The sequence below is a fragment of the Paramacrobiotus metropolitanus genome, unplaced genomic scaffold (genome assembly GCF_019649055.1).
Source record: "Paramacrobiotus metropolitanus isolate TYO unplaced genomic scaffold, Prichtersi_v1.0 Parri_scaffold0000080, whole genome shotgun sequence".
NCBI lineage: Eukaryota > Metazoa > Tardigrada > Eutardigrada > Parachela > Macrobiotidae > Paramacrobiotus > Paramacrobiotus metropolitanus.
The window spans coordinates 134,318-154,831 of NW_026570300.1; the positions used below are offsets into that span (position 1 = coordinate 134,318).

The 20,514-nt window shown below is 43.2% G+C and overlaps 4 protein-coding genes across 4 annotated transcripts; 2 read left to right on the plus strand and 2 right to left on the minus strand.

Moving 5' to 3' along the window:
• Positions 1 to 1,017: 1,017 nt before the first annotated feature.
• On the minus strand, positions 1,018 to 3,425 carry LOC129595584 (uncharacterized). Its single transcript, XM_055492635.1, has 2 exons — positions 2,636 to 3,425; positions 1,018 to 1,863 (listed from the first exon to the last, which is right to left on the minus strand). Exons 1-2 carry the CDS (start codon positions 3,030 to 3,032, stop codon positions 1,268 to 1,270), a joined length of 993 nt encoding a protein of 330 aa, XP_055348610.1. The 5' UTR covers positions 3,033 to 3,425; the 3' UTR covers positions 1,018 to 1,267.
• Positions 3,426 to 3,804: 379 nt separating this feature from the next.
• On the minus strand, positions 3,805 to 6,420 carry LOC129595609 (presenilins-associated rhomboid-like protein, mitochondrial). The gene is made up of 6 exons (XM_055492668.1): positions 5,998 to 6,420; positions 5,744 to 5,864; positions 5,553 to 5,681; positions 5,128 to 5,422; positions 4,522 to 4,792; positions 3,805 to 4,153 (listed from the first exon to the last, which is right to left on the minus strand). Exons 1-6 carry the CDS (start codon positions 6,057 to 6,059, stop codon positions 4,072 to 4,074), a joined length of 960 nt encoding a protein of 319 aa, XP_055348643.1. The 5' UTR covers positions 6,060 to 6,420; the 3' UTR covers positions 3,805 to 4,071.
• A 450-nt stretch (positions 6,421 to 6,870) lies between these two features.
• Positions 6,871 to 12,036, plus strand: LOC129595578 (dihydrolipoyllysine-residue acetyltransferase component of pyruvate dehydrogenase complex, mitochondrial-like). Its single transcript, XM_055492628.1, is given in 13 exon segments — positions 6,871 to 7,319; positions 7,383 to 7,480; positions 7,922 to 8,145; positions 8,773 to 8,980; positions 8,983 to 9,203; positions 9,723 to 9,995; positions 10,067 to 10,240; positions 10,556 to 10,641; positions 10,704 to 10,844; positions 11,076 to 11,157; positions 11,231 to 11,386; positions 11,507 to 11,571; positions 11,635 to 12,036. Coding segments are annotated over 13 exon segments (1,989 nt in total). The 5' UTR covers positions 6,871 to 7,188; the 3' UTR covers positions 11,765 to 12,036.
• Positions 12,037 to 15,449: 3,413 nt separating this feature from the next.
• Positions 15,450 to 20,293, plus strand: LOC129595623 (heparin cofactor 2-like). Its single transcript, XM_055492681.1, has 6 exons — positions 15,450 to 16,002; positions 16,234 to 16,915; positions 17,093 to 17,260; positions 18,655 to 18,897; positions 19,132 to 19,824; positions 19,977 to 20,293. Exons 1-6 carry the CDS (start codon positions 15,610 to 15,612, stop codon positions 20,159 to 20,161), a joined length of 2,364 nt encoding a protein of 787 aa, XP_055348656.1. The 5' UTR covers positions 15,450 to 15,609; the 3' UTR covers positions 20,162 to 20,293.
• The last annotated feature ends 221 nt before the right edge of the window (positions 20,294 to 20,514 follow it).

The window sequence follows — 20,514 nt, forward strand, 5'->3', positions numbered from 1 at the left end:
TGACGGATCACTTGCCGCGACGCAGCATGCTATCAATTGCAGTGGATAGCGCTGGCGTGTTGCCGGGTATACCGCGCCGGCCGCAACCGGCACACCGGCACGTGTACGACGGCAGGATTAGGGACAACAGGAAGGCCTTTATTACATGCTCCAATTGATCAACTTTACACGCAGATTCAGTTTTATGGGAAGGGAATGGCGGGGATTAGGCCGGCGGAGGATGCGGGTGAGTAACGTGGGAGCTATGTCAGCAACCTATAATCGGGGATAGGTGTCATTTGTTATCGCGGATTATGTACTTCGCCATCGAGGGTGGTCAGTCAATGCCGGCATTATTATGCATTGGGAAGACTCTATAGAAAGCGTGTACATGGAGATTGTGTGTGAATTGTCACAGGAAATATCCATCAACCTTTAACCGGAAGTTTATGCTAACTACTTGACGTACAACTATTACAGAAGTTCTCCATTGTGCTTATATATTTCAAAGAGTTTTTATTATTATGATTAACAAATAAATATGTGTATTTGAGTATATCATCTCGTATTAATTTGTTTACTACTCACGTACAATACAGCATATCACTGTGCTGTCCCCATTGTGCACTATCAAAGCGGTATTTACAAGTGACTATAAAGTATAAACAACATTTTTATTGCCATCATGCAAGTGTAAATCGTTTATGTATTCATATTAAATTACTAGTGGCTAGCTACTATGTATTATTGTATTGTTAGTATGTATACGATAAAATCATAATTCCATTAAATTGTTGACCACCAGTCGTGTAATATGTAAGTACCTATGAGCAATATATAGAGTGTATTCTAGGCGTTTATTGTTAACTACTAACTACTGCACAGTGCACACCATATAATTGTGTAAACTAAAAAAATGATAATCATAGCTAATTTAATCATAGATAATCAAAGTTGAATACGTAAGTACGTGTAGCGATGCAAGCGTGCGTATTCCGTGTACATCTGCGTTTCTGAATCAGTGGCGGAGATCCAAAACAAATTTTACCCGTGTTTATTTAGACCTACAGCAGCGGGGTAATTAGAAAGAGGAGGAAGAAATCTAGTAAGATGTACAACAGACATGAAAATATGATACGAAGGTAAAAACAGAAAATGCAGAATTAGAAAAAATCATCAAACATGAAGGGAAAAAAATAAAGGCAGGGATTTTTGGTTACTCCGTTATCAACATACAAAACAAATGCCATCATCTGCTAGTTAACTAACTAATAAATATCTAATATTCTTAACAAGCCGCCGTCACAGGTACTACTGCATCACCACCACCACCGGCACTCGAGCCGGCCTTCTCCACCGGTGTCACCGCCTTCCCGACGACATTCAACGCCGCCGCCCCCGGCTGCTGCACGCCATCCCCGGCGCCGCCGATACTCGCTGCCACATCCGCCGGTCGCTGGGCACTCCCTCCCGCTGCTCCCGTGGCGGCCGGCTCCGTACTGACATTCCCGGGGGGAGCCGACTGGTTGGCGGTGCTGTCGCGACGCTCATCCGGATGGCCGCCGCGTCCCCGACGTCCGCGTCCGCCCCGACGCCCTCCGCGGCCACGGCCCCGTCCGCGACCGGTCGGTGTCCCTTCTCCGGGTGCGGTCTGAGCGTCCTGGTTGGCCGGTTCGGTAGGGACGGTGGCGGGCGCGTGGGAAGGGTCCTGGGGTTGGGTGTTGCCCGCTGCTGCCGCCGGCTGGTTGTAGTTGCGGCTGCTGCGCCGGAAGGTCTGACCACGGCCGCGCCCGCGTCCACGGCCACGGGCAGGAGCTTGCTGGTTGCCCGGGGCCTGGGATTCGTCGTACTGCTGGTTGTTGTTATAGTTGGGGTTATAGTTAACTACGATTAAACTTGATTAGTCAAAACTGGAGAATTAAATACATAAATAATAATATTATAGTTATCCACATTATTCTAAAAAACGGTACGGATACCGAATGCCTAACTACGTCTGCTTATTGATGACGTTAGTATTTTCATTTATCTTTACTACAACAATTAATTAATCAATCAAATTTTACTAATTTCCAAATTAAACATACAAATATAATTAAATTTTAAGTACAAGCATATACTGTGTGCTGTGTACAGTCGAAGAATCAATTAAATGGCCTGCACAACATTTTTTATAATTAATACCTATTACACTACTTATTAGAAAAATTAATGATATTAGCTGCCCGTATATGTTCAGCAGTCATTCATCGGCGAGTCTATCAAAGTTGCAAATAAACTTGGATGATTGTTAATTCTGGCAAAATTAATTCATTTAATTTTGCAAATTCGTAGTTTGTTGGCAAAACTTACGTATACTGTTTACAGGAAGGTACAATACGAGTCTTAATGCCAACAATTTTTCTATTCTGGCCACTCTGCACTTTATCGCATGGAACAAGGGACAGTTACTGTACTAAAATCAAGCGGAAAAATAAGTCAAAAAAAGCCTTGACCGAAGACTATTCTGATCGTCGCCCTTCTATCTAGCATGATATCAGCTACCACCGTCTGCCTTCGTGACGTATCACCGTATCACTTTATCGTGCAAGTGCGCCAGCTCTTCCGCCTTAGAAAACTGCAAAGAAACCCTGAAAAATGGCTAGAGACGCCTTACCGTTCTGGTTGTCCCCTTGGTAACTCACAGCACCCTGCTCTGCCTGTTGTGCATGCTCATTAGTGCCGGTGCCCGCGTCTCCCTGTTGCGCGTAATAGGCATCCTGTGCTTCACTACCGCCTGCGCTCTGATTAGCATAATAGCGTCCACTATTTCCCCGATAGCCAGGGAAACGATTGCGGATGAAGCGCGCTGGTTCCACAATAATGTCGTTATTGCCAAAACGGCAGTTATTCAGGCCGTTGATGGCGTTGAGCGCCGTGTCGCGGTCGTAGATGGCCAGGAAGGCGAAATCCCGAATGGCCGTCGCCCGCGATACACACCCGTAATTCTCAAACAGCTCAATCAACTCTGACAGCCGATACCCGTTTGGTAGATTGCCCACGTAGATTCGCATGATAACGGTACAAAAAGGAAAAAATATGCGATAACCAGGGAAGAGCAAGACGAACCCGTCAGTGAACCAAAAAACCTGAAGAAACAGTCAGAAAATCCCGACTCGGAATAATCAAAATTCACTGATGTCGTGCCAAGATTGTGGCGCGGTGGTTGCTGGGCGTCGATCTCGTGCAGCTGTGGACGGTTGATGTACTCGTACGAGTCGTATCTGTGCTTGCTGTACGAGCGCGGATTTAAAAATTAATAGCTGATAACTTTACACCGAAGATCGTACACGTGTGTCTGCCGACTGCAGAATTCTGTTTTTAGGAAATCTGAATTAGTTATCCCAATAAGGCGATGTGAATAAATTCCGAAAAAATTATTCTGGGGTTTGTTGCGCCTAACTGTGTGTGGTCTGGTTCACAACACAAAGTTGAATGAGGAAGTGCTACCAATCAGTACCGGACTGATAAAACGCGATAAGATTCGGTTTGTTTGTATTGGTGGCGAACTACTATTGCATAATTTGTAATTCAATAATATTGATAAGGCCTCCGTACCTACGTATATAACGCATTGCAAATCTTGCCGCTGTACAAATCATGAAACTGGGCGGTACTGCCCGTACATACCAATTTTACAATCATTCAACGGCAATTATTCCGTTTAATTTTGTCACGTTTTCGTTAAATCAATCTGGATGTGAAAATTGTGAGTAATAAGCATTATCTTTTTCAAAACCGATCGTAAAACACTGTCGCTATAAAAACGGCGGTTTCAATTCTTCGCAGACTGCAGCACCACTTTATTTCAGTTACTTAATTAATTCCGAAAACAACCAACGTTGAACGTACTCAAAAGACATCTGGAGCAAAAATCAGAAATTACAATTGCAGTAAAGTTTCGATAAATCAAGTAATTCCAGTCTCCAAGGTTAACCGGGCTCCTCTTGATTAACAAAAAACCCACCCAAAGTGACATGGGATGATCACAATAATATCCATCTTCGTCTGCATCGATGTGCGAGAGTTATGTTTTCTGATTTCCTCCAAATTTTATCCACGAACACGATGCCACAACTGCAGCACGCCTTCCCGTTTGGCCCAGGTGATTTTATGGCCGTACTTCACATACCATCTGCAACATTACTACACGCTTAAATTTAATTACGATATTATGCAAACATAAATGCATACGTCCGTTGTACGAGTAAAATTTAACAAATACACTTCAAAAATAAAATAGTTTACATCATAAACACCAACAAAAATTGTTATATCCTTGTGTGTGTGATAATTGTGCATCATTTTGTATCGGTTAACTTGTAAGCTGTAAGTATCATTCATTAACGAATTAAAACGTGCACCGAAAAAAGGTACTCGAACACCTGAAGAATCCAATCAACCGCTCCCAACTTTTCAGTTAAATATCAAAATCAGTACGAGTATTAATTTCAACAGAATAAGTACGGTTAAATGCTCAACATCATACACCAGAACACTCACATTCCGAAAAGAATGCCAGCCAGATGAGCAGCGTGATCGAAGAATCTCCACTTTAACAGGACACCCAGTGTTTCAAAAAGAAGGAGGGCCTTCACGGCACTGTCCGCGCTGAAGGTATACATGGGCAGGAATATTATCGACAGTCTGGAGTCGGGAAAGGCGGTGCACACGGCTGCCAGCGCGGCAATAATGGCGCCGGATGCGCCCAACGAGGGCTGCGGTATGCCGCGGAACATCTTGTTTGTTAGGCTAAAGAGACCGCTAAACAAACCTGTAAAGCATGAAAATTAACACAGATATAAAACTCTTTTAATAAAATTAAAAATTCAAAAGAAAAAAAAACATTATCAAAACAACCTGAATACATCATTCAAAAGAAGCGCCACACTATCCAAAATAGTAATAAGCATGTGAATTTGCAATTCAAGAGGTCCCGTAAACGGATAAAATGTCAGATAACATCTAAAAATTTATCATTTACCAAGTTTCGGTATGTAGAGTAACAAAATACGCATTAGAGAAGTTAGATAAATACACAGTCAAATTAAACAAGAGAAATACTATGAAGTGGGAACAGGTACATACTATTCGGCATACGTATTTTACCTGCAGAGATGTAGAAGAAAAGGAACTGCTCCTGTCCGAACATGTGCATAACCGCGTCGGAGAAGCTCCAGAGTACATACATATTGCACAGCAGATGAAACGGCGCAATCTGGCTGAACATGGACAAAAACATGGGCACTCCTAATTGTCGGGCTTTAGGATCGGACAGGAAATATTTAGTCATGAACGGCTGCAGACTCCGCACTTGCCACATCATAAACACGATGCAGTTTAATGTTATTATCGTTAAAATCAGCTTTTTCCCATGGTTCTGTTCTCTCCAGAATGATTTTATCTGCAAACGCCAACTGTTTACCGACATACCAAAAATACGTACATCCATACAAAAACAAACACTATAACGAAATAGAAAAATATTATCAAACATAATTAATAAACAAATTAGTTTTAAAACTCTTTCCTACCTTTTCTGTAATACTTTCGTTGTTTTTGGATGATAAAGAGGGAAGCAATCCCGCAATCTTCTCCTTTAAACTCTTTCGCACTTTTTCATAATTCCAAATAACACAACCTACAAATGTGGCGCCACTAACCTAAGGAATTGTTCAGAAACCGTGAGAATTCGAAGAAATTGGCGAGAATAAGAGACAAGTACCGCAATGCAGAATCCCGTGGTCCCCAAGAGTCTTCCCGGATTCCCTTGGAATTCCGGACCCGGAGTGACCACCTGCTTGACGCTGGTGATGCGGGGAGGCTTAGATAATGTCCGCGCGGTCCTGTATCAAATGAAGTCCATTAGTATAAAAAACATTTCCGTTCAGAAAGCAGCAGTGACTTAACAGAATCATCAAACACACTGCATAGTGTATGCAGTATAGTGAGTATACTGAAATTTTGAAAACAGCGCACCTTCGAGCTATCGAAACGATTCCATTCTCGGCATACAGCAGCCTTCGACACAACGGATGCATGGTAAGGATTAAGGATGCTCCACTTTCAAAGAGTCCAGAAAACGGTTAAAGAGATTTCAAAAAATAACCAACAATCGAATCGCACGTTTGAGAAACTGCAGTGTGTGGTGCGGCTCTCTGTCTCTGCAGTCTATAAGCTAAGCTATGACAGGCGATCGAATGAATCCACGGAACTCGTTCGGTCCCCGCTGTTATTTGTACCGTTTGATATCCTGGACAAAAACTGATAAAATTAATAGCAAGCAAATTAAAAATCAACCTTCATTATCAATTCCACATAAACGATCAAAAAATATTATGATAACATCATAATCATAACATCATAACACTTTCGCAATTTTGCTTCCTGCTTCCGTTCATCATTTGCTCGGTTCCAACTTCCAACATTTACAAACACCACCTTCAAAAGTCTCACATGCCATTTCCACTGTAAATGGAATGCATCGATCGGGAGGGATACTCGTATAATCGTATTGTAACGTTTTGCGCTTCCTTAGTTGAGTTAATGTTTGAGAATTGAGATGTTTCCCGACATTTTTTGTTTCAAGAACAACAAAGGGCTAGAAACGAAAATAATCGCAAATTTAAATAGTATTCATGGAAGTAAAATCAAGGACTTTATGGAAAAACTAAATAACAAAATTAATGGCACAACTACAAGTACAGGACGCAGTACGTACTTGCGACTGCGAGTCTGCGAGTCTGCGACTTGCGTCTTTGGCCTTTGCGTGTCTGTAAAATCGGACCCCATTACGCTGCCGAATGGAATTGGGGGTCGGCTCACACCACTGTCTTGTTTCGGGTGTTTCCAAATTTTCTCCAGTTAAAATTGGGAAATTTATAAATTGGAAATTAGTGCAAATTTTGTTAACTTCTGCTCGTTTTGTTCCCATTTGATCTCGAATCCAATATTTTATCTTGATCCTGTTTTGTTATCGGCGGAAAAAGTGGGCTTCACCATCCCTTATCTTCTGCAGCTGCAGGGCCGACAGCGCTAAACGGCTGATGACAAACTGAGAGAAGATAACAGATAAAGCGCCGTTCGCCTTTTTCTCAGCTGGCCGTCTGCTTATCCTGGCGGAAACTTCTCTTTTTAAGCGATCTGCATCCTTGACGGACTGGAAGCACCATGTATAAAATCACCAGAAATGCGCGTATGCTGTGTCGGAAGCTGCCGCGATCGGATATCCAGAAGTCAGTGGAGCGACACGCCAGATGGCTCTCCACAAACTCAGCTCTTCCCTTTTCCCGACGGGCAACGTAAGGGTGCTTGCAGAGCACAATTTTTCCCTGAATTTTACATGTTTTGTAAAATATTTGCAGTGTCTTGTCGCTGAAAAACGGCCAGGCGGAGGATGTGTGGTATACCAGTGGTTATTCGAAGGGTCCCCGCCTTTTTCGCTCCTTTGCTTCCGGAGGAGGTATGCAATCGTGTTTATTTAGCGTCAGCATAAAATATTTAGTTTATGTGCAGCTTATTTTAATGATTTTTACTATATATAGTGTTGTCATGCGTGTTAATTTGAAAGCTGTGGTTATTTTCGAGTATTTATAATTTCTTACAAAAATTTATATTTGTTTTGTTTTATTGATGTTGCTGAGAAATGCCGATAACTCTGTAATAACGCCGAATAATTTGAATAGAATGCGAAAAATTAATGCGAAAAATACTGAATAATAAATTATTTTGATTCTGCAGTCTTTTAATTCACTTTTTAATTGTGGTAATTACTTCTGCCTTTTTTGCTAATTTTACTTAAAATGTTGGTACTGCAGTGTACCCTAGAACCGGACTTTTTCTAGTTGTAAGTAATGCGTTTTATTATGTTTGTATGTATAACGAAATGTATAAAATGTTTCAGGTTTACCACAGCATACAAAAGTTCCGCTGCCGGCATTATCTCCCACAATGGAGCGGGGAAGTATTAAGAGCTGGGAGAAGAAAGAGGGCGATAAGTTGAGCGAAGGGGATTTGTTGGCGCTGATAGAGACCGATAAGGCCACCATGGACTTTGAGACGCCGGAAGAGGGCTATTTGGCCAAGATTCTCGTGGCTGGAGGGACCAAGGATATTCCCCTCGGCCAGGTAAACCTGTGAAAGTAGTCAGCTTCTGCTCGTGGATGGTGCAGGTTGCCGTCGAGAAATGTTGAATAAGGGCTTGCTACCGCGACCTGTCGAAGTCTTTGAAATCAAATCAACGCTAAAGCGAATTAATCTTGAAGATTTGTTTTTTTGTTACTTGTTTTTTTTTATTATGATGCGCTGGTCTGCTTTTCATAAACAAAAATATTCAATGACAGGCTGTCATAATCTGTAATAGTTAATATTGTTCTCTCTATACGCCTCAGTTTATTTGGGCAACAAATTAATGATATCCATAAACACGCACTTCTTTTGCTTGAATTCTGCTCACCAGATTTTTTATTGCTAGATTATTCGATTTTCAATTTTTTTCTGATGCTAATTAATCACAACGACGCAGTACTACTACAGTACTGCGTTTTCCGGAAAATTATTTTCTAATCTTTTTGAACGCTGTAGTAATTTATTTATTTAACGCTGTCATAAGTTTATCTGTTTTCCTCTCTTACTTGACATTTTGATGAATGATATGAATCTTTTGAGCCATGATTTGATGTAATTATTAGATTATTTTTGAGTTATGTGTGTCGTTTGACATTCTTCCGTAATAACTTTCTTCGGTTATTTCAGATTGTCTGTGTAATCGTCCCAAACAAAGACGATATAGCTGCGTTTAAGGACTTCACTCCCGAGCAAGCCAAAAGCAGCAGTGACAAGTCAGCCGAGAAATCTCAATCCAAACAGTCCTCGGAAGAGCGGGAAGATCGGAAGATTACCGACTCGCGGGAGTCCACCAAGAAATCGGAGAGTTCCGCATCGGCTGACCAGGGCAACTACCCCCGCATCAGAAGGTCAACCTTCCGGCGCTCTCACCCACCGTCGAGAAGTCCACTATTAAATCGTGGGGCAAGAAAGAAGGGGATGTGATCAAGGAGGGCGATATGATTGCCCAGGTGGAAACGGATAAGGCGACCATCGACTGGAACTGGGAGAATCCCGAGGAGGTCTACGTGGCCAAGCTCTTCGTCCCCGATGGGACGCCGGATGTGCCCGTTGGTCAGGTAATGCACCGAGGAGAGCATTTGCATTGCGCTCTCTTTTATGTTTTACATTACTTGACGTTTGGTTTAGTTCCTGAGCACTTTTTCGTCTATTTAACGATACATTTCGTAAGTAATTGATTTTGTTTTTACTTGCATTTTGGAAACGGTAGATGCCTGTTGCGAATGCTCGTTCGAAAAATTGTTCGTTTCGGTTAGTTGCAGTACTTGCACTCATCCGTCTAAATTAGCGGTGCGATGTAGAGTATAGGCTTTGGTCTCGCTGTTACATCTGCTTCACATGTGCAAATACTAAATGCAAATTATTTGGGGTTTATATTTTTCAATATTTTCGACATAAAACGAAAAAATCTTCTGCTCACCTGTAAATAAGTATTGTTAAATGGTTATTTTTGGTAAATCATCGAATGTGGAAACCTTGGTTGGCTGTTCGGCATTATCTTGTTTTCTACGCTCTATTTTTTTTCTCCACGAAGCCTTATAATTATAATACTTGAAGTATCAACTTTTTTATTGTAGATGGTCGCGATATTTGTGTCGGACAAGAAAGACATTGCCGCCTTCAAGGACATGAAGCCCGATGCGGCCGGTGCGTCGTCGAAGAAGAAACCCGCCAAACAGGACGACGAGCAGAAAGAGCAGCGTGAGGAGCGCAAGGAGCCGCGCGAAGAGCGCCGGGAAGAGGCCGATGAGCGGCGATCTACCGAGGCGCCCAAGAGGAAGGAAGGGGACCGCGTCTTTGCTAGTCCGCTGGCGAGATCCTTGGCGCACCAGAAAGGCTTGGATCTGTCGGTAAGTAATAGCGAAATTAAAGATATTTGGTGGCTTAAGCATTTTCGTTGATGGGAAATAATCGGGTGTAGGAAATTCGGGGTAGCGGTCCGGATGGCCGAATTGTCGCCGAGGATGTGGAAAAGCATCAGCCGGGCGCGAAAGCGGCCCGCGCCGAGGATGCTCCGAAGAAGGCGACGACCAAGAAGGGGGCTGCGGTCGAAGAGGGAACATACCAAGACATACCCATGACCAATATTCGGCAGGTATGATTAAAAAAGCGCTATTAAAAAGCGCTATTTAAGAGTATTTTGATTTGGCATACATACAGCCATGCACAGCATTATAAATCAAATAACTCTGGTGCACAGGCAGTTTTTCTCTATGTTTAATTTCATTTGTTGATGTCCTTCCAAAGACACTACAAAATATGATGTGGCGAGGACTAGTTTTGAATACGAACTGTTGTAGTAAAGTGGCTGAGTTATCCGGTATGGGGATGTTCAAGACAGTGTAAAAGTCAGTGCGCGAGGATTAGTTGTGTTAGTATGTTATAGCTTAATTTCAACCATTTTTTGCAGGTCATTGCCAAACGTTTACTACAATCCAAGCAGACTATACCGCATTATTACTTATCCGTTGATATCATTTTGGATGAAATTATGGAGTAAGTCGTTAACGGCTGACAATTTTTGGAAAAAATTGTTTTCACACCTCTTGGTTTGCTAGATTAAGGCAGGAACTGAACACCATGTTGGAGAAGGAGAAAGTGAAATTATCCGTTAACGATTTCATCATCAAAGCGTCGGCGTTGGCCTGCAAGAAGGTCCCGCAAGCTAACTCGTCATGGATGGACACTTTCATACGGCAGTACGTATTAGACTGAGAAATGTGACGATCTGAAATCTAAAACACACATTTAGCTGAATTTTTGTAAGTTCTTTCAACGACAAGAAATCGGGCGAGCTTAACTGTAATGATTAATTATTGATTATTGACAGTCGTTTTAATCAGTTAAATTTGTTGTCGTTTTATTATTCAGATTTGTTTGTTTTTACGTTAGACCTATTTCAACAGACTGATTTTCGCATTGATTCGCAGATATAACATGGTGGATGTCAGTGTGGCTGTCAGCACCGATGCCGGTCTGATAACTCCCATCGTTACCAACGCAGACACGAAGGTATGTAACGCAGAATATAAAATTTCCACAGAATTTTTTGATATTTTTTAAAATAATTCGAGATTTTTCGCAGGGTTTGGTGGAAATCAACGCCGATGTCGTGCGGTTGGCGGATGCAGCCCGCAAAGGCAAACTGAAACCCCATGAATTCCAGGGCGGCACCTTCACCGTGTCCAATTTGGGCATGTTCGGCATTAAGAATTTCTCCGCTGTCATAAATCCACCCCAGGTATGCTATGCCCAACCAAGAATAATCCTGGAAAGCGTTGCTAACTTATTTTCTTGAACAGTTTAATTTGCTGAAATGTACGGATACGATTTTGTTGACATGTTTTTGTTTTAATTTTAGAGCTGCATTCTGGCTGTTGGTGGTGCACAGAAACAGTTAGTCGCCGATGAACGGAGTAAAGAAGGGTGAGATAATTTTTTTTCAAATAATTTCTGATTTTATAACATTGTTCCTGTTGATTTATTTAGGCATCGCATTGCGACGGTCATGAGCGTGACGCTGAGCTGTGACCATCGGGTGGTGGATGGCGCGGTCGGCGCACAATGGCTGCAGCATTTTAAGAAGTTTTTAGAACAACCGGAGAGTATGCTTTTATGAGGGAGATAACTCGGGGAGGCGGTGTGTAGTGGGGCGTAGATAGATTCAATTAGTGGAGTAAAACAATTCTGTGTTCTTATCTGTGGTTTTGAGTTTTCTTGTGAGTGCTTGCTTGGAAAAAGGATTATAATGGCTGAAGAAGTGTTGTAATTTATTTAACAATTACAGAATGTGGTTTGTGTCGCAGCGTAATTATGCGTTTAGGTGGCAGCGGCCAGTGGACAAGTAATTAAGTGCTATAATGCCAAATCAATAAAAACACTGTTGAATTACTATTACGCATTTTCCGGTACACCCTCAGCGTATATTTCCAACGTTCGTACCTCGCGTTCTAGCAAACAACTTCCGCATGACGGTAGATAAGCTTTTAAGAACTGCTTAGTTTATTAACTTTAGTAAAACTTGCAGCGTGTATCTGTGCTGTTATTCAAACTTCTTAACGACAGAGAAACGCCGGCAGCGCTGTTGGGGCAACTGACCAGCCTCAGCCCGGCAGCGGAGTCTCGTGCAAACGTCAGAACATGCACGGCCACCGGAAGGAGCGTGTTTGCGAGCGACTGCGCGATGCTAACGCCTGATTCGTGGTCGGGGAGTTGAATCCGGATTCGGGGCCAAATGATGCGTATGCGGCTACTTCCGGTGCGGTTCTGTGCGTACCATTATGCGAAAGAGTTGCACGGGTGAGGACTGACCTTTAATAAACTTCTTCAGAAAAAGAACGTGGTTCAAGTCCGCAACACTAGCAGTAGAAACATTTAAACACTAGCAGTAGAAAAGGCCGGATGGGAAGGCTGGTGATCTTAAATAATACCTGATTTGCGATAAGCCGCCGATCAAGAGAGCAGGCGCACAAGCCGGGCGCAGGGGCCATAAAAAGTAATTAAAAAGTAATTAAGACGCTGCTCTCTACGACATGGCCTGCTCCCACAGGCACGGGCCCGACTCACAAAAGTGACTATGCGGAGTCCGGTAGTGGTCATGCGCATACACGATGTAAAACAATGGAGGAGACACAGGAGGAGGGAGAAATTGGTCTGCCCTGTGTCTGCCCGTGGTCGGTCCATTGCGCGTGCAGTTTTTCGCAAGGCGAAAGGGGCAAGCATCCCTTTCAGACGCAGGACGCGGTGCCTCCAAGTCATGCTATCTATAGCATGGGTACTGGCCACTTGCTTATCGCAAATTCCGAAATAATAAAAGGTCACATCGCAATACAATTTCCACTTACACAATTCAGTGCGCATCACGAAATTACTACAACGGCATGTTAACACCATGTAATCCAATGCGAGCTGAGAATTAGGCCATCTATTGCCGGATGCGTGAGTGGAGAGGTTGGTGGTACGAGATAGGAACAGGCCGGCAATACGCTGGCGAACATAATGAATTCGGCGAAGTTGGATGAAGATGTGATTGTCCAGCAGGTGAAGTTCAAGAATGATGATCTCCACTATTCATCGCTGCCCTAAATAAATGAGAAATCATGTCTGGCCGGTGTTTCTCTCACCGCGTTAAACCAAGTTAGCGTAACATCGTTAAACCGCGCTTTAGCAACAGTTGCTCGGACAACAAAATAACATGCCTCTCAGACATCGGCAAAATCTCTTCGTAAAATGCTCCGGGCCCTTTTTTGTCGGCAATCAGAGCTGTTCCGGAGACAGAAATAAGGAGTCCAGCAAGATCAGACCACAGGTTTACAGCCGCTGACCCGACAAAAACCTTTGTACCTTTATTAAAAAACCGCCATAAGTGTGCAGTAAGTTTTTGTATTAACTCAGTTTATACTCATTTATTGTACTTCGCTGTTTTTCATATTCCGGTCACTTTGAGTGAATGGTTTCATATTCCGGTCACCGGTTACTGGTACGATCGCACATACCGGTATTTCGCACTGCAGGAATATTAAACTGTATAGTTGATGTGACCGGAATACGAGAAAAAGCGAATTAAGTACTGTATCTGTAGTAAATTAAAATTTTACAGTGACCGGAATACGAGAAAAGCGAAGTAGTAAATTAAAATTTTATCGAAGTGTTATTTTATATCTGAATTTTACAATGATTGCAGTTAACTATAGTACCTATGCATGTAGTTGGGAACAGTGATCCAGAAAAAATAATGCTCCGCGGTATCACCGGTGGAAGGCATTCAAGGCAGCTTGTGTCAAACTGATAGATTATAGTTTTCCCAGGAGACACATTCACATGCCAGGTTGATAGTGTTTCATGTTGATTTGTGTATTCCAGTTCCGCTGTAATTTTGATGAGCATATTCTGCACTTCCGCCGCGAGCTGCGAATAATCACTGATGCTAGTTTCCGCAGTTTTTTGCTGACACTGATGGACACCATTAAGAAGCGCTTTGTTTTTTCTTTTTTGGATCTTCAGTGCCGGCCCTTCACGTAAGGCGATATCCACTCTCGATAAATATGCCGGATGTGTTGGCCGAACAGATGGTACAGCGCCGGGTTGTAGTGCAGGTTTGATCGGCATATCTTCAAATGTGCCGGCTACTTGCACACGCCGCGAGCGGACAATAAGGGAAGATACAAAGCGATCGCGATCTTCGCATACCATTAGACGGAGTGGCCGTGGTAGCTTCTCCCAGTCCCGCGGTATCGCTTGAATCCAACGCTCACGCATACCTGCCGGTTGCTTTGGGCATTCAAACAAATGTTTATGCGGGCCTTTATAAGAGCTGTTCGCCACACCGCATCCGGGGACGGCACATGATGGCATTTTAAAAGTACTGTGCAAGACTCTTTGCGGCCTGTGCTGTGATGTTTGATCGCGATTAAGTCAAAAATATAAGTTATCCTTCCAGTTATCGCGAAAATTAATTATTTTATATTCTTGTAAACTGCTTAACTTCCGATGCCCTTGTGACATGTGTTCATTCTTTAATTTGCGATGCGATCCATCACTGCACAAGTCTGCTTGGCGTATTATTTGGTCATGACATAGATAGGCAATGCTAATTTGTACTAGAAACAAGGCAAACAGACAATGCCAGTAGTAGTGAATAGACCGTTTTCGGAAACATCCTGTATTACTTTCCAGTTTTTAATTGTGATTTTTATTTAATGTTGCATCCGTTTCGCCACATCGTTTTGTGCAGGTCGTACAGCAAGCTCGTCTGCATATTTCGCACGACGAATTATTACTTATGGAATAAATTCCAAGAACTACGTATCAAAGACGTCTGGTCTGAAGTCTTTTATGATCAGCGGCGTGGCTACGTGACCGTGTTATATATATATTATGCCTGCTTCTTGGCTTGTATTACAGTAGTCTACTGGCTTTGGTTAAACCAAGTTAGCGTAACATCGGTAACTTCATTAATGACAACTGCGTCCGTTATCGTAGAGTAGTGTGACAAGTTAATGGAATGAGTTGTGGAAGTGAAAGTATTGGTTTGGACAATACTTACTGCACGGTAACAAGAAAGTGCTCAAAATCTCGTCGAAACTTTTAGCTTTTGTTCTTCCTAGTTCTGGCTGGTTGCAACTTGCAAGCGCCTGCGAAGATGCATGTCATTAACCCAGTGTCAGGAGACAAAATCATTCAGATTCCAGATATGAAGCGGTGATAAGAACAGTGAAACCGCTGACAAGCTGGCATGTTACCGGTAAACTTGTCAATCTTGGCAAGTATATCCAGTTAGTAAACCAGTACACGCGAAGGTGGGCCCTGAGAAAACATCTTTAAAAGCTACTTATAAATACCGGTAAAATATTTCAGGCTTGGCATTTTCTGTGGTTATGTTTATGCTGCTCTCAAGCACGGGCATTTACTCGATCCCTGATTTAACCGGATAATAACTGTTTCGCCTTTTAAGTTGACTCCGACATGGGACACAGCGAGCCGGTTTCTCCAGCTCAGTTCGACCTAGCACCGTCCATCAGCAGTGTGTCAGTGAATCTGTACAATGCTGCCACCGAGCAGATACCAACGGGGAATTTAATGGTGTCGCCGCTGAGCATCATGTACTGTACGATGCTGGTGTTTCTGGGCTCCAAGGGCCAGACCCGCAACAATCTTTACACAGCTCTGGATTTCAATAAAGCGGCGAAGAATGGACAAGCCTCAAATGATGCGATCGTCGAAGCTTTTGCCGGTTTAATGAACGCCATGAAAATTTCGGACAATGCAAATAAATCCGCGGAAGCCACCGGATCGCCGCGCCGTGGTGGTTCACGACAACGACAGGGCGATTCGCTCCAGTTGGCGTTGGCAAACGGTGTATGTGTAACTTGATTTAATTTACACAATGCATGTTATAATTAAAACGGTGATTAACATGTGATGTACCGCATTTAGCATTTATCGCCAATTCATCATGTGCAGTTTTGTATGCGCGATGGTCGCTACAGGTGGCGCTGGGCAACGACGTAGGCATATCTAGCACAGATTGTGTAGAAGTACTAATCAATTAAACATTTTCAAAAATTTATTAAACGCAATTTTATGCAGGTTTTTATCCGCAGTGGACTAAATTTGAAAAGCGAGTACGCCAATTTAGTGAGGACGAAACTAAAGGCAGACGTCCAGGAGAAAGACTTCAAAAACCAGAGCAACGCAGCGCGTCAAGATATCAACCGTTGGGTGGAGAACCATACCGCTGGCAAAATCAAGAACCTCCTTCCCCCAGGATCCGTCAAAAGTGAAACGCAAGCTATCCTGGCCAACGCTATCTACTTTAAAGCCTCGTGGGCCAATGCCTTTGAAACCGCCCGAACCACTGATGCCGAATTCACAAAATTGGACGGCACAACAGCCACGGTACGCATGATGCGTCAAACTGCGAAATGGAAGTATGCCGATGACGATCGGCTGCAGCTTCAGTATCTGGAAATTCCGTACATAAACCGTGAAGCATCCATGCTGATCTTTCTGCCGAAACAGAAAAACGGTTTACGCGCACTGGAGAAAGCGCTAACGGCGCAGGCTATGGAGGATTTAGCGGAAAGGTCATCGCGAAAATTGGTGAATTTGCAACTGCCAAAATTCAAAATGGAGAGCCAGTTTGATTTGAAAGACTTGCTGGAGAAAATCGGTGTGGAGGGCGTCTTTACCGATGATGCGGACTTGAGTGGTATCGTCAGCAATGGACCAAGACTGAAAGTCACGAAGGGTGTGCACAAGACGTTCATTGGTATGTCAATTATTGTTTTTAAAACCGAAGCGTTTACTATATTTTACAGTGAAAGAATCAATAACATAATTATGCAGCCTGTAGTTAATTTCAGCAGGGCTGCGAATGAAAAATGCAAATTAATTTTACCGACACGGAAAGAACGTGGTTAACCTTCTATTTATTGGTTACAATTAGACATTGACGAAAAAGGAACCGAAGCGGCAGCTGCGAGTGCCTTGCAAGTGGGACGCGCGGCATCTGCTAGCCATGGGCCTAGCGAGATCCCCATCGAGTTTGTTGTCTACCATCCCTTCATCTATGCCATCCGGCATCATCCATCCAAAGCCATCCTGTTTTTGGGACGTCAGGAGAATTTTTGACTCTTTTGCAAACATTTGTGGAATGTAATAATCGGGCTAACTGTTTGGCATCAAGGGTGTCCTGTTTCTTCGACAAAAATTGAGTATTCATCTTGACTATTTATAAAACCTTTTAAATTACGGTAGATTGAAAAGGAATTATTTCTAGCTTGCGGTAGGTTGCACTTAACGTAAACTAGATTGTGAAGGCCAAAATGTTTCCTGCCTGCCTGTATTTACGAGCTTTCCTAATACCAAATCTGCTTTCATTAAATTGTAAAATTTCTGCAACAGTCTGTATGAAGACAGTCGGAGTTAATTAGTTTACAATCGCTATCTGCAGGCCTAGTGGTGAAATATGTAATACCTGTAACCTGTGTATTAGTAATTAGCGTAGAATTACAACCAGTACACTAATATTTACCGGCCATAAGGGAACCGTACGAGAAATATGACTCGATTACCGCAGGCTTTTCGCAGGGATTTCGGTCGATCCAGCACTAATTATAAAGAGCACATGCATACGTGTTTCGGTGGGCGTTGCATTATTTAAATACCGTAGAGGTACTTACAAGAGGTAGAAGTGAATATTTTGACAGTTACAGTAGTAATGTTTGTAATGTTACAATAGTCCAGACTCCAGAGCAATGCTGTTTTTTTTGGATAAACAGCTGAATCCAGAATGACTTGCAGTTTGTACGGCAGGACAGCAAGTACGTTTACAGACAGACCCACTAGTTACTGATTCTTGTTCCAGCTAACTTGCGAGTATTCATGTTCCGGCAGTCATGTTCTTTCAATCCTGACTACGGTATCTGTAGGTTTCCAGTGCGTAATACACGTTCTAGCAAACAGTTTCTAGTTTCTACTCACCGGTGCAAGAATTCCGACGATTTAACATCGATGCTGTGCGTGCATCTATGGAAGTACCGGTACGTTTGGAAAGTTGCATTTCTTCAAGACAACTGACTGTGGGCGTCATTCAGAAATCAATCCATGCTGCCTGAAACCAAAAGTCATTTCGATGCGAAGCGCTGATAAGTGCGGTTAAACGACCGACCAACTGGTAAATTACCGGTAGATTTTCCAGTTTTGCCACGAACATCCGGTTATTTTACTAGTACACGCGAAGGTGGGACCTAAAAAAGCATCATCACCGCTATAAATATCGGTCAAATTATTTCGGGTTTCTGATATTTCCGCCGTTAAATTTAATTCTTAGACGTGTCGGTCGGCGTTTACTATCTGGTATCTGGGATAACTTCGAATAACAGTTTTCTGACCCAACAAATCCGCTCCGACATGGGATCTAACGACCCGGCTTCTTCCGGTCAGTTTGATCTGACGCCGTCCATCAGCAGTGTGTCAGTGAACCTGTACAATGCTGCCACCGCTCAGATACCAACGGGAATTTAACGGTGTCGCCGCTGAGCATCATGTACTGTACAATGCTGGTGTTTCTGGGCGCCAAGGGCAAGACCCGGAGTAATCTTTACACTGCGCTCGAGTTCAGTAAAGCCGCGAAGAATGGACAAGCCTCAAATGATGTGATCGTTGACGCTTTTGCCGGCTTAATCAACGCCATGAAAATCTCGGACACTGTGAACAAATCGGTGGACCCCACCGGATCGCCGCGACGCGGTGGGTCATGGCAACGACAAGGCGATTCGATGCAGTTGGCGCTGGCTAACGGTGTATGTGTAACTTTATTTCTTAGAATAGTGCTTTAAAAATTCATGATGCCCAGTTATATGCAGGCTGCATAACCAGTAGTCCTACAGTCGGCGCTGGATAATGGCGTGGGCCAATTTAGCACAAATTGTGTACTGATTAATTTAGCATTTTCAAGGATTTAATATACGCAGTTATATGCAGGTTTTATTCGCAATGGGCTAAATCTGAAAATCAGTTACGCCAATTTGGTAAAGACCAAGCTAAAGGCAGACGTCCAGGAAAAAGACTTTAAAAACCAGAGCAATGCCGCGCGTCAGGATATTAATCGTTGGGTGGAGAACCATACCGCTGGCAAAATCAAGGACCTCCTCCCACCGGGGTCTGTCGACGGCCAGACGCAAGCCCTCCTGGCCAATGCCATCTACTTTAAAGCGTCATGGGATAGTGCCTTTGCAACCACCAGTACTACTGATGCCTTATTCACAAAACTGGACGGCACAGCAGCGACGGTACGGATGATGCGGCAGGTAGCGAAATGGAACTACGTCGATCACGAGCGACTGCAGATCCAGTATCTGGAAATTCCGTACATGGACCGTGAAGCATCGATGCTGATCTATCTGCCGAAACAGAAAAATGGCTTACGCGCACTGGAAAAAGCGCTGACGGCGCAAGCCATGCAGGAGCTGGCCGAAAGGTCATCCCGCCAACAGGTCAAACTTCGCCTGCCAAAATTTAAAGTGGACAGCCAGTTTGATTTAAAGGACATGCTGGAGATTATTGGTGTGCAGGACGTTTTCACCAACGATGCGGACTTAAGCGAAATCGTCAGTCCGTCAGTCAGCAGTGGGCGAAGGCTGAAAATCACGAAGGGTTTCCACAAAACGTTTATTGGTATGCCAATCTTTTAAACAAAATAAAAGATTTACTTTTTCTTATACTACGTACGCAGTATGTTGTTAATCCATCCGGGATTCTAATGAAAAACGAAAATTAATTGTACCGACATGGCTAGAATGCAGTTGACCCTTTTATTTATCGCTTAGACGTTGACGAAAAAGGAACCGAAGCGGCTGCTGCCAGTGCTTTAATAATGGGATGGGGGACATCTGCGAGTCATGGGCCTATCGAGATCCCCATCGATTTTATTGTCGACCATCCCTTTGTCTACGTCATCCGACATAATCCGTCCAAAGCCATCTTGTTTATGGGACGTCAAGAAAAGTTTTGAGACTATTGGAATAGTTCCGTTAACTGCCGTCGCATCAGACGTGTTCTGATTGTTTGTCAAAAATTAAAGACCTGTGCCGTTTAGCTACAAAAAGTATTTGGTTGATTGTACTTGGTAGCCGCTTATCGTATGAACGACTAGCAAGACAATCGACACGGACCGAACGAATAAAGGTTACCGTTACGCAGCTCCGAAATGGCACTGCTCATACTGGACGGTTAGATATTAAAACGGTTATAATAATACTAACGGTACTTCCCAAAAGCATTGGTTTTCGATGGGATATTATCAATGCAAGCAAGATGCATACATATCCCTCGTACATGTCTAACGCTTTTGCCGATTCCGGGTTC